Genomic DNA, 13,517 nt, shown 5'->3' on the forward strand with positions numbered 1-13,517 from the left:
TTCCTTTAACATCAAAAAAGCACTAGAACAACATTCCTCCAGAGTAGGACCCCAATGTTCTACGGTTAAGGGTATGTTTCCCTGCAATAATTGTAGCACATGTAGATTTATAGCTAAAGGACCTATGATTATGTTAGAAAGTATAGACTTTTCTTTTTCTGTTCCTGAATACGTAACATGTAAGACCCAAGGTGTGGTTTATTTAAGTCTCTGTAGTTCATGCCCTGCATTTTATGTAGGGATGACTACAAGGAGCCTACACACGTATTGTGGAACATGTATACAACATTAAAACTAAAAATGATAATAGTGCTCTCTTCAGACATTCTATTCAATGTTCGAATTTCAAAAAATTCTTGTTTACAGTGTTAGAGGTAGTTCATTCTGATTTGAGAGGGGGTGATTTTAAAAAGTTAGTTGAACAGAGAGAAGCCAGTTGGCAGATCAAACTTCATGCTGATAAAAATCCTGGGTTGAATGATGTAGTTAACATCAAATGTTTTTTAAAAAATGACTTGTTTAATATTGACAAGGATAAAATATCTATTTCTAGTTTTTTTATATAAAACATTTACTAATGTTCTTAATTCTCATACTAGTTCTTTAACAGTTTTCCATTAACAAGGTTTTTAATTGTTTAATTGTTTGACCAATCAGTTACTGTGATCAATATGCTAACTTGTATTTAAATGTGAATTTTTAAGTCTTTTATTATTCTGATGAAGTCCCAGGACGAAAGCGGATATTAAAATCTACTGGTTACGCTATTTTTTGAAGCTTTGCTTATTTCATCTTTTGGTTTCTCTGCCAGTTGTTTTATTTGTAGTTGTTATATTGTGCTGTTCTCTGACCTATAAAAATCTATGTAAAGCCAGTCAGTGAGTCTCTTGGATAGTCTGGCATTTGAACAGATTGTATTTTTTCACCTTACATGGTGAACACTTTGTATACATTCTCGCCATTTTGCCTGTATGTACTTTTTATCATGTTTACACATTGTTCTGCTAATTCATCTTTGCTACTTAATGATGGCAGTTTAGATTCTTTTTTTCCCTGTCAAAAATGCTTACATTTTACTCGAACTACTACTTTGAAACAGACTTTAAAAGGTCATTTTTTTTTTTTTTTTAATTTTTAGTTTTGATTCTTGTTTTGGCTCTCTGGAATTCTGGCTTTGGCCAAAGGTGTTTTTTTTTAAGAACACACTTATCTGTATATTCACAGATGTTCCAATGTGTATCATGTTACATTTCTGTTTAATAGGTGCACTAGTATTTCTGTGGTGTCATCTAATTTTACATGTTGAGCTCTGCTATTTTTAACATATTCCAGAAAAAAAATATTTTGCTTGCGTTTTACACGTGCATCTGAAGTCTGAGCTTTGGGGACTCCTTGGTCTACTTTTGGATTCATTTCTCATGTCAAATGATTTAACAAAAAGTAGCAGTTTGTCTAAGGTCGCATCTGGCTTGGTCAGTGTGCCTGTCCTTTCCTTAACGAATCTTATTTGTGTTGTTAGTTGTGTCTTAAAATAATTGACAATTTCTAGCCAGAACACTCAGCTTCGTATAATATATGTTTTGTTTACTGTCTTCTACATCTGAACCCAAGTACTTCATATTTTTTTCATTTGTCTTAGTCTAAAAGTGAGTTTTACCTTGTGAAACATCTTTGAAAATGTGGATCTCTATATATTGTGTATTTCTTATTTTGCCATATGCAGTAATAAAACTAGCTATTTTATCTCTTTCTCACTCTGCTTAATGCCTTTTGTATAGTTTTGAATTTTTGCTACCCATTTCCATTCGTTGTGGGCTCACAATTTGTGGGGTCACAGTCTCTATAAAGTAATAGCAAGCTGAAACTGTGTCACCAGTACTTATTAATTTTTGTGCTTAACCTTATTTTCTTTCACTATATTGTATGCAGTTTCTTCACATTTCTTTTTTTCTCTAAAAAGATACATTGTTTAACATTTTAGCTTGGTGGCAGTATTCTGCCCCAATTCTCTTTTTCATTGAAGAAACGTATTTGCAAGCATATGAAAAGTAAAAAATTAACCTGCTGTATTTCACTTATTTCTGATAGTAATACTCTTTCGGCTTTTCCCGGTTAGGGGTCGCCACAGCGGATCACCAGTCCGCTATTGATTGGCAGTGGATTTTTATGGTATCAAGTTGCCAGACCAGCGCCCAACCTTTACAGAAGGCAGGCGCACACACACACTCCCTTACCTACCTGCATGTCTTTAAAGTTCACTGGACCGCAGGAAGGACATGCAGACTCCACACACAAGGTGCTCCAGCCAAGAATCGAACTGGAGAACCTCTTGCTGTGAGGACAATGCTAACTGCTGCACCACCGCTGCCGTCTTTCACTTATTTCTGATGAAAAGTTGTTTTCCTTCTCTCCAGTTTCTGTACTGTCATGTCTGTTGACTTTGGAGGTATCACAGATAATTAACAGTTAATGCAGTTCATCAGGCAGATCCACAAACACTGGTAGTAAATTTATCAGGAGACTGTTGCATGTATTTTGGTTGTTGCTCTGACAGGTGTGGATGTTTGTAGGCATAAAAATAAAAAAAATTGCAGGGCAGGACAGATTCAGTACAACAGAATACTGTTAAAGGTGAATAACTTTATAATACTTTCAAAACACAAGCCATTCAAAAATAAAGTTAACAGTATTGTACAATTTTTCTTAAACATTTCATATTCCCATTTCCATAGATGACAACAATGTTTAAGGGTGAACAATCATATAATCCTGTTATATAATTCATGATCCTTCACTTCCCTCAGTTTTTCTTCCTGCTTCTTTTTTTCCTTGACTGTCTGTTGCCCATTTGTATTTTGGGCCACTTCTCAACCACCAGTATATTTCCAAGAAGAAAAAAGACTTTCAAAGCCTTAGTGAGTCTTCTCTTATTTTGGAACTGAAAATGGGCGTTGACATCAGATCTCATCTTAGGTGTTCCATCTACAAAAAAAGCTGTTGTATGATTATTTATTTATAAAATGTTGTTGGGGCAGGGCTTTTTAAGGAACTGATGTGCTGGCAGAGATGCACATAGTGCACTGACAGCCATGATTACAGGCTACTGAATGACTTTCTAAGCTATTTGTCTTACATTAAGATACTGTGGAGACTAGAATGAGTTCTCCATGTGCCAGTGGTAGTTTAGTTAGGGTGTTAAAAATTCATTTGTTCTTGGTCCTTAAAATCATTGGTGCTTCCTCAGTGAGCTGGTTTGTAGTCAGCAGCTCTGTTTAATCTTCAAAAGAGCTTTAGCCCCAGTGGGATCTTACTTGTAAAAAAGAAAAAAAATGAAGTTAATAAGCTGCCTAAATTCTCTGTTTGTTCCACCCCTTTCCAGTGTCTGTTTCTTCTCTACATAATCACTGTGTGTCAGCATTGTTTTCTTTGAAATGTAGCACCTTTTTAAATTTCTAATTCTTGAAAAGGTGGAATACCTGGATGTTTGCTTAGACATTTAGATCTATAATTACTCTGTTGCTTTCATTTGTTTGTAAGACTGCTGAAGTCAAATTAACACACAATTTGTATGTTCCTTTTGCACTGCCTAAAGGCTTCCAGTTATAAGAAACCCACTTTGGCTGCAACATCACAGAGGAAGAAGACTGGCCCAAAAGCTGACCTTACAGAAGAGCAGAAGCAGGAAATTAGAGAAGCATTTGATCTTTTTGATACAGATGGCGCAGGGACTATTGATGTAAAAGAGCTGAAGGTAAGCATAGGTCTAATTGGTGGGGGAATATTGAGTTTTCACTAAAACTGATTGCTGTTTAGTAAACTAATTGCTGTTATTTGTTTATTCACATCTACTGATTCATACAGCTCAGCATGCTTCACCTTCCCAGTTCAGCTCTGAAGACAGATATTCTGAAAATGTTATAGAAAGGGATACTAAGGAACTTGCACCTGTCTGTTGCCTCAAAAATAGAACATCTTCACTGAAATCCTTGAAATGACCCCTGGCCTCAACTGGACACAGGATACCATTTATGCCATTTCACGTATGTTATAATCACTCCTTTTGCTTCTCCTTATTGAGGTAGCAGTTGTTTAAGATGCACCAAATTTCCCTTTCTTCAGTCACAGACTCTAGCCCAACCTTTGTGAAATCCTTAACATCTCTAGGCCAGCAGTGAGATAAAATACTTCCGGCTTGTCCTAAAGTCCTTGATTTGCCTTGGAGCCATCCCCCAGTTTGCTGTTCTTATACATTTCCCAGTGGAAGCTGGCCACATACTTACAAGATACCCGAGAGACCTCAGATGGTTTTTGATGGTATGGAAAAGTAGTTGCTTTGTTCCACGGCTCTCTTGGGGATGATCTCATCCTGTCATGGGCAAGGAAGTGGAACAGCCCAGCAGTAGAGGCCTCCTGTTCCACCATTTGTTCACATGATCTCATTATTTTTGTTACGCACCGCTTTTCAAGAGGATACAGAAGGATTTTGTAGATTTAATCTACCAGTTCACCACCACCACAGATCAGGGACAACAGGACTACAGCTTCTACTTCTATCCACCTGTGAGTCTTGTGCAAGCCTCTACTTTCACTTGGCAACAAATTGCAAGAATGAAAAGCTACTAGTCTTCCCACCCTAAAAAGAGAAGTCCACATCTTCTGGAAGGCCTCCACTGCCTTAGATTTGGATGTGCTGGTGTTCATTCCTTCCCTTTTATTTATTTGTTGTTTGTTTGTTTGCCGGGGGGATCCAACTGGACGAGTAGTCCATTTTCACCGGAGGCCCAGGGAGAAAAGTTCCACATACAAATTAAGTACAGACATACATACATAGACTTAGAAAACAAATCGTAGAAATATACAGTGAATGACATACATAAGTAAGAACAGAAATATGAAAATACAAATATTAATATACACTGTTCTTTGTACTTTCTTGAGTGTATATTGGAAGTATCAATTGGAACATGCCAAAAGGACATCATAAACTGCAAACAACGGAGAAGCCATGTCTAACTCCCCATATTGGACCTTTCCTAGCCTCAGCTGTATTTAATTGCGACAAGAATGGTGACAAGATACACCCTTAGCAAAGCTTGGAATTCAAAAAATCTGAATTAATGCCAGTAATGCAGGTACTGTTCTTCCTGTGTTCACACAGGAATCGGAGTGAATCAGAAGGAATGCATGCCAAGTCATATGATTTTATTTTATTTGTTTTTGTGTTCTGGGGTACAGCAGTGATCTTCATGGACCTTTCTCAGACTCAGCCCAGGAGCGGTGTCTGTTTAAGTGACTTGCTCAGTCATACAGTTAGACAATTGAGACTGAGGGAATCGAACCTTGCACCACAGAAAACGGCCTGTTAACAGCTCCTTAATCCTGCAAGCCAACTGCCAGACTAGATCGCATGATCATAAGGCTTTTCCAAGTCCATAGAAAAGCTGCAAATGGGATATACCAACTCAGAAGCATAAAGAGCTGTTCCACAATATGGGTGAAGTCTGGATTGTTCCTCATGAATACAGTATCCAACTTTTGTCTATAGTCTCTTATCCATCTCTGTGGTACGTCTTTCTCAGGGAAGACTGTGATTTCCTTATGACTGTAGCACATCTGCTGTTACCCCTTCTTAAGGGTGACCAGTATCCCATATTAGAAGCCGAAGTGGAACTGTTCATGCCATTCATTCAGGATTGAACAGGCATATTAGCAATGCTTCTTAGCCCTGTGCACAGCCTTCAACAGCTTCTGGTAGTTCTCATCCACATCTGTAGACCTACACCTAGGAGGTCTCTGATCACTTCAATGATTCATCTTCAGCATTGCCTGACTGCCCAGTATAGAAAGGCATGTCCACTGTGTTAAGGAGGTCCCCAAAATGTTCAACTTTGAAAAATTCCCTCTGTAGTAGTGAGCACTTTCTTTGTCCTTACATAAAGCAGTCCCAACACCCCTTCTGATGTTCTGTGTAGTTTGACAGCCTATCTTTGAGACTACTCCACTGTTGTTCTTCTTGGCCTCTTCACACACTACCCATGCTGTCACCTACGCAACTGCTGTCAACATGTGGCCTTCTTAGTCTCTGGTACCACTCCTCTGCATCAGGACAGTATTTCCTCAGGGTCACCTCCATCTTGACAGCTTTGCCCACCAGTAGTGTGTGCTAACGGAAACACTAGAGAATCTCGACGTACTGAAATGCCGAATTTCAGTACATCAAGACAGAATACAAGAAAGTGTAGTTATGCGAAACTGAAGTATGTTGACTATGGAAATGCTGAATCTGCTATCGTGGTGTCGCATTCGTGATATGTGGTGCGGTTTTGGGATTTATCTGGGTTTTAGGTAAGTGGTCTTTGTTTAAGGGTATTGGATAGGGATGTTAGTGTGTGTGGTGGTGTGTTTTGTGTGTTTAGTGCGACCTCAGAGTTAGTATATATAAGTAGGGGGGATGTGGGGGGTGCAAGGGGGCTTAGCCCCCTTGCTTATAGGTAGGGTAGGTGTGTGTGTTTGGTGTGTTTTTGTGTGTTTTGTTTGTTTTAGTGTAGTTAGATAGGTGTGTGTGTGTGTGTGTGTGTGTGTGTGTGTGTGTGTGTGTGTGTGTGTGTGTGTGTGTGTATGTATGGTCGCGATTGTGATATTTGCGGTTTTGTGTGTTCGGGTATGTGAGTGTTCGACTATTCAGTCTCGAAATGCTGATATTCAATATTTCAGTATTTCAAGATTGTATAATGAATTCGTGCTAACATATTCTATAGTTAACATTGTGACAGGCGCAGACCACCCTTCAGTCACAGCTGCTTACAGCTATGAGTCAGAAGTTTTGAGATTTTGAATGAGCTCCTCTGGTCTTATTTAAATTAGTTAGTCTTGCTTAGAGGTAGAAGTTGAATTCATCCTGCATAAGAACATCTGGCTGAGAGAATAAAGTGATGGAAAGAGATAACATTCTGCAACCAGTCTCATCTAAATATTTGTTCCTACTGCAACCATGTGAACCAAAAAGTAGGAAAGCTGTTGTAACCACTCTTTAGTTCATTGACTCCAAAGTGATGACCATTGCTTATCTTTTGATGCTTTTAGAAGTCACTGGAGCATGCAGGGCATCTTCTTTCTGTCTTGGTAGCCAGATCTTTTCAATAGAGATGTCATTGCTAGTGGTGGTGGAACAACTATACTGAATTAGATACATGCTGTCCACCTTTCATAAACCTGTGTCACCTCTTGTTAGTTTCCCCTTACCAAAAGAGGGAGAATCAGTAGATGCTTGCCTACCACTCTTGACTGGATTTTCTCCAGGACCACCCATCATACTGGGATGTTTGGCAACCTCAGTGATTATTCTTCCGTTGCTGGTGAACTGCAGCTCGTAATCTGTTTCTACAGAATTTTTTTGCCAGAAGCCTCTTCCATTTGTCCAAATCCTACCCTGAAACCCTTTCTGTTTTGAATCGGGCTTTTTTTCCACATATTTGATCCTTTATTATACTGTGAAAGTGCTTTTTTTTAACACTTTTTGCTTTTTCCTTAACCAGCATGCACTACACTGTAACCAAAAGGATTAGGTATGTAGCTGTAAGCTAATCCTGCTTGTAACAGCGCAGAATATCATGGAGACAGTTGTACTGAGGGTTACTATTATGTATGTTTTATACTTGTAAATCTGTGATTAACTTATAAGCGCACAAACACACACATTAGAAAATGGATATATGCTTCTTTGTATTTCATTTTTAGTGTGTATACTACTATTATAAGTTTCTTTTAGGTTTTGGCCTGGTTTATAGCTGAAGAGTCCACTTAACAAAATGCAAAATAAAGAAAACGATAATCCATCAAGAAAACTCATTTGTGGTCTCTGCAAGGATTTGATATAACAAGACATTTGTTAAAAAAAAAAAAAAAAAAAAGTCATAAAACTTGCAAAATGCTAGTGCTACTTATATATGCATAGACAATCCTAGCTTTTACACACAGGTGCACAGAAGAGGTGGCACACTTAGCACCATTCCTGAATTCATGTACAGGTAACATTTTCCTCACCTTTGGACGTTTCAGACATGCCTGCTCATTCATTTACTTCTGTGTTGTTGACCTTTCACCCTGTTACTCTTGCAAGCCCAGCTTCTAAAATGGACCTCTGCACAGTGGGTCTTCTCCTAACGAAGGCATCAGGAGTGGAAGGAGGAGTATTTTATTTATCTGGGTTGCATATTTGGATGATCTGATTTTATAGCTGCTGGCTTCATTTACTCAGGATATGACTGATTTCCCAAGGAACATTTCATTGTGAAAGGTTTTAAGCACATAATGATTCACTTTCTCTGAACTTGGTGTGACGTCATGGTGTCAAGTTAAGGAAATCGTTTTATCAGTTTACCCCTAGGTTTCCTGCATATAATTGAGTTTGAGTACTTGGATTACCACCACTATGAGGGAGTAAGACACTGGTTGAGGACCAGTATTACCTCTTTCAAACTGTCTCTAGAGAAGGTGTACAAAAAGAAGTAACTGGTAGAGTAATTCAAGTACCACAAGTTCTTTGCGTCCCTTCCAACATATGCACTGTCATGCACTACTCTAATAAGATGATCAGATAATGCCTTATTTCTTGGGTTAAGTCTGGTACTGCAGTGTCTGTACCAGTCCCTGTGCAGTGATGTGCAACACTCGCACTTACCAGCCCCAACCTCACTGACTTGTACAAGGAAGGAACTGTATGCTACAGTAGCGTAAGTGCACATGAAAACGGAAGGTGTTACCAGAGTTATAACCAGTGCTCCCAAGTGCTCAATTACCTGCATAATTGGTGAATCAGACAAGTCAGTCTTGACATCCAAAAACAAGATGGTAAAAAGGAGTGGTCCCCGGGCACTGCCTTGAAGGACTCCACTAGTGAAAGTGAATAGCGAAGGTAAGAGTCAGCCTAGTCTTACATTTTGCATACAACCATGGAAGTAGTTGTAGACCCAAGTTGTTATGGCTTCTCTTACCTATGGATTTTTGAGCCTATCTGTGATTCCATTGTGAAATATTGCATTAAAGGTTTACACACACACACACACACACACACACACACACACACACACACACACACACACACACACCCTTTTAGAAAGGAGGAGTGTGGATGGTATAACTGAATTAGCCAACAACCCTGCCTGTGTTTGCTAGAGTACAAAGTTAATGCCTAAATTGAAAACAATCTTGATAGGAAGTTTAGAGAGATGGGAAATAAAATTCATATCATGTTATAGTAATGATTTTGACATTGCTGTCGCTATCTGCCTCATTTCATAGTTGTACTTAAAGAAGTAAAATTGTGCCATGAGACTTGTGAATAAACAGAAGTACGCATTTGTTTCAGAAGTGCTTATCAGACTTACTGAGCAAGTGTATTCAAGAAGTCATCTTCAGTAGCTTTTGTTCACATTATTTTTTTATACTTGTATAGGTTGCTATGAGAGCTCTTGGATTTGAGCCAAAGAAAGAGGAAATCAAAAAAATAATTTCAGAAATTGACAAGGAAGCAACTGGGAAGATTGGCTTCAATGATTTCTTAGCAGTAATGGCACAGAAAATGGTATGTATGTCTTGTTGAGCAAGAATAGTTGTCTATCCCTTTCATGTATCAGGCACTTGAATATTGTTAACTGTATGGAGCTACATTTGGCACTCCGCATTCCCTTTCTGTATTTTCCTGCGTCTAGACCTATAGCAGAAGTACATGTCATAGGTTCATACTAGGCTAACTACCCTTGTGGGCCATTTTAAGCCTAGCCAATTACCCTATGTGAGAATCAAACCCTGCATCTTGTGTCTCTAAGGTAAACACTGCTCAGTCTAGTTGTTGATAAATGTCTGCATGACTTGGTAAAATATATTTCTAGATTTACTGTTTATATTCATATGTTTATATATAAATTTAACAAATTGTTTATAATAAAAGTGCAGTAGCAGGAAATAACTAAAGAACTCACTGACACTTTGGATTGTTTGTTGCCATGGAACTTCAGTTTTGATGCGTTTGTCTCATTTAGATTGTGATATGTAGGTTCAGTTGTTAAACTTACATCACGATGATCCTGAAGCCATCTTAACTCCATGTTGATATTGTCTGCTTGTCATATACTTATCTAGTTTTTTTGTTGTTGCTGTTTTTTAGGGACATTTATGACTGAATTCTTCTGATAGTAAGGGAAAGCTATTTCATAGTTTTGGAAAAACCTGTGTAATGCATTTGTCTTCTTTTTCTATTTTTGATTTTTTTAATTTGTATTTTATGTAATAGGTTCCCATCTTTCCAAATTCTACCTGCTTTACCACTACAGTTCTAGGCTGCAGAATTGTCTTGTATTCTTGCTATCTTGCTTACATGTAATCTGGTAATCTTGTAAAGCTTTTGTTGCAACAGTATTTTATTTTCTGTTATTTTTTTCCTACGTTTCCTTTCTATGTGATGATTTTCAGGCATTTATAATGTTTCTGACCAGTTGGCATAATGGTTAGTCTTCACTTCCCATGCTCAAGGTACAAGGTTCAATCCTGACCTCTGGCCAATGCATGTTTGGAGTTTGCATGTTCTCCCAGCATCTCTGAGTGGTCTTTCCCACCTCTGAAAAACATACCGAGTGCTCCCATCTCAAACTCCCCAATGAATTGAGCTGTGGGCAGCAGCACAGTCTCTACATGGTTCTCTATGGGGGAAGAGTTGTGATGTACAGTACCCTCAAGATAGGAGAACATGGGTTACGGACTGGGCGCCATGGCAGGGCTAGCCACTGTCTAGGTGATGTGGTCTTGTTGACCCTCACTAAAATGGGAATAGGTATTTGCCAGTGAATATAAGTGGGTTGAGAACCCAGCGTACTCTGATCTATGCCGGGGACCCATGCTAACAGTGGGACGGATATATATGCCCTTGTTGGCCAGTGTGTACCTGCCATAAAGCCCAGCAGCCCTGGGTCAATAAGCTACTGGCGGGCTAGTGTCCAGTTGTCCACTGAAAGCTGGGCATAAAACCAATCAACCTGCCAAATATGAACTAAGAATTGGTACACTCAATGTAGGTTCACTGACAGGGCACAGTTTGGAAGTGGAGGACATGATGATGTGGTGCAGGCTGGACATCCTATGTATCCAAGAGACCAAATGGAAGGGCAATCCAGCAAAGACACATGGCTTGGGATCCATAGTCTACTACTCAGGAGGAGGACAGGCTAGAAATAGTGTGGGAATTGTGGTGAGAGGCCACAGAAGGCAGTGAAGGGGTATCAGAATTAGTGATAGGCTCATGGCAATCAGACTTCATTGTAATGATAGGGCAGTATTCATAATCTCAGCCTATGTTTTGATAGTGAGGAAAAGTCCATTCATTCAGTAGTTGCAGGACCTACTGAATAAAGCAAGACAACATGCATTGGTGTTAATATTGGGTGACTTGAATGCACATATTCGGACAGACAGAACAGGATATGAGGACATATGGGTGGGCAACAGGAATAAAGAAGGGAGAGGCCATTGTAGACTTCTTTCTGGCAAATGGCTTGATGGTAGCCAGCACATGGTTCAGAAGAAGTGAGAGTCACAAGAGAACATACAAGAGTGACCAACATGCAACTTATGTAGACTTCCTCCTAGTAAAAAAGGGCACTGTTGTATTGCAGAGTCCTCCCCAGTGAAACAGTTGGCCCACAGCATAAACTTCTGATTGACCATTGCTTGCAGCTGATTGTGGCAGAGAAGGCTCTATGGTCAACAGAGACCAGGCTGAAGACCTGGAAGTTGACTAGAGAGAAAGTACAAAAGTTCAAGAAATTACTCTGGGCTCTAGCACCCGTGGAAGAGGAGGAAATAGGTGGAGTTGAAGAAAAATGACAGTGCCTCGAAACAGCATTTGTGAGGACCACAGAACAGATAAGTCCAAGAAGTCATCCAAAGAAAGGAGGAGTGCAGGAAAAAGGGGGAGATAGAAAAAGATGGACCAGGCAAGGCAGGAATACTGGTTGGCTAACAAAGAAGCTAAGAAAGGAGTTGCAATAGCAAAGAACAGGGCATCCGAGGCACTCTACCCGACTTCTGGAAGGTGACTTAGTAGGTGACACAAACTATATCAGGTTACAAGACAAAGATAAAGTAATAGTCAGATGCCCCCCATAAGGGATGCCAGCAAGAATCTGCTCACCAGTCCACAGGACATCAAAGGTAGATGTAAGGAGTACTTCCAGCAACTTCTGAATGAAGAAAACCCCATGGAAGCTGTACTGCCCCAGACAGACACAGCCTACACTGAGGGAAGAGGAAGAGCTCACGCTAGAAGAGAGGAAAGCGGCAAGCTGATACGAGGTCACAGCAGATAGTTTATAAAGATGCTGGGTGAGCCTGGGGAGAAATGACCCTGAGATGGTGAAGAGAGAGGTATATCTCACATGACTGGAGAATAAGCATGCTCGTGCCAGTGTACAAGAACAAAGGGGACATCCACAACTGTGGGCAGTGCAGAGGTATCAAACTCTTGTCGTGTTGCATGAAAGTTCTGGAGAGGGTGACTGATACACAGATATGCAAAGTAGTAGAAAGTAAGATGGGAGATGTGCAGTCCTGATTCAGATCAGGATGCAGCACAACTGACCCGATGTTTGCAGTGAGACTACTAGTTGACAAGAAGCTAAAGATGAGGAAAAAATCCAACTGGGCATTCTTAGACTAAAAGGCATATGACAAAGTCCCAAGAAAGCTTATTTGGGCAGTACTGTGGTGATTCGAAGTCCCAGAAACATAGGATGCACTAATTCTACCCATGTCCAATGGCTCAAGTATGAACAGTGTTCGGCCTCACTGAGGGGTTTCCAATGGGAGTGGGTGTACATCAGGGTTCACCTCTGAGCCCACTGCTGCTCATACTGGTGATGAACTACATTAGCAAACAGGTTGGAGAGGAAAGAGCAATAAATTTGCTGTATGCAGATGATGTGGCATTGGAGACTGACTCTGAGCAAGAACTTCATCAAAGGGTAAGGGCATTCAGCTGGTGAATCTGGGCATCTTGAGGCAATGTTACAATTGCCTCATGTACACAGACAACCCACTCATTCTTCCACAAAACACAAATACATGTGAGAGATGCAACTATATAGCCAAACTGGAGGCTGAGCTCTCTCAACTCAGGACTGGCAAGACCAGACAGGAGGAGAAGGAAACCACGCACACCACAAACCCAGTTTCGCATAGAACTATCACAACTGCAAAACAAACACATAAACATACAAAGACATACTTGGAGGCACTGATCAAAAATCTACCAAAACTACAGAGGCCTCCAAAGCAGACACCCAAGCAACTGCCACCTCAAGACATAAGACATGCAACACACAGTTCTCAAAGTCAGTGTGCTAAACGGTCACAGCCCTTAAGGCCAAACACAATGCCGGACACACTTGTTATAGGTGACTCCATAGTCAGACACACTGACGTCCCACTCACCAGACTGAACAAGGAAAAGATCACAGTAAGCTGCC

General features: G+C 40.0%; 1 protein-coding gene across 1 annotated transcript in view; it reads left to right on the plus strand.

Annotated features, from left to right (window-relative positions):
- LOC122789629 (centrin-1) overlaps positions 1–13,517 on the plus strand; it is a 90,212-nt gene that overhangs the window by 25,871 nt on the left and 50,824 nt on the right. The window contains exons 2-3 of the mRNA XM_044057027.1: positions 3,593–3,751; positions 9,455–9,583. Coding sequence (XP_043912962.1) covers positions 3,593–3,751; positions 9,455–9,583 — 288 coding nt within the window. The remainder of the gene's footprint in view (positions 1–3,592; positions 3,752–9,454; positions 9,584–13,517) is intronic.

Source organism: Protopterus annectens, chromosome 15.part0 (genome assembly GCF_019279795.1).
Source record: "Protopterus annectens isolate FY-2018-M chromosome 15.part0, PAN1.0, whole genome shotgun sequence".
Classification (NCBI taxonomy): domain Eukaryota; kingdom Metazoa; phylum Chordata; order Ceratodontiformes; family Protopteridae; genus Protopterus; species Protopterus annectens.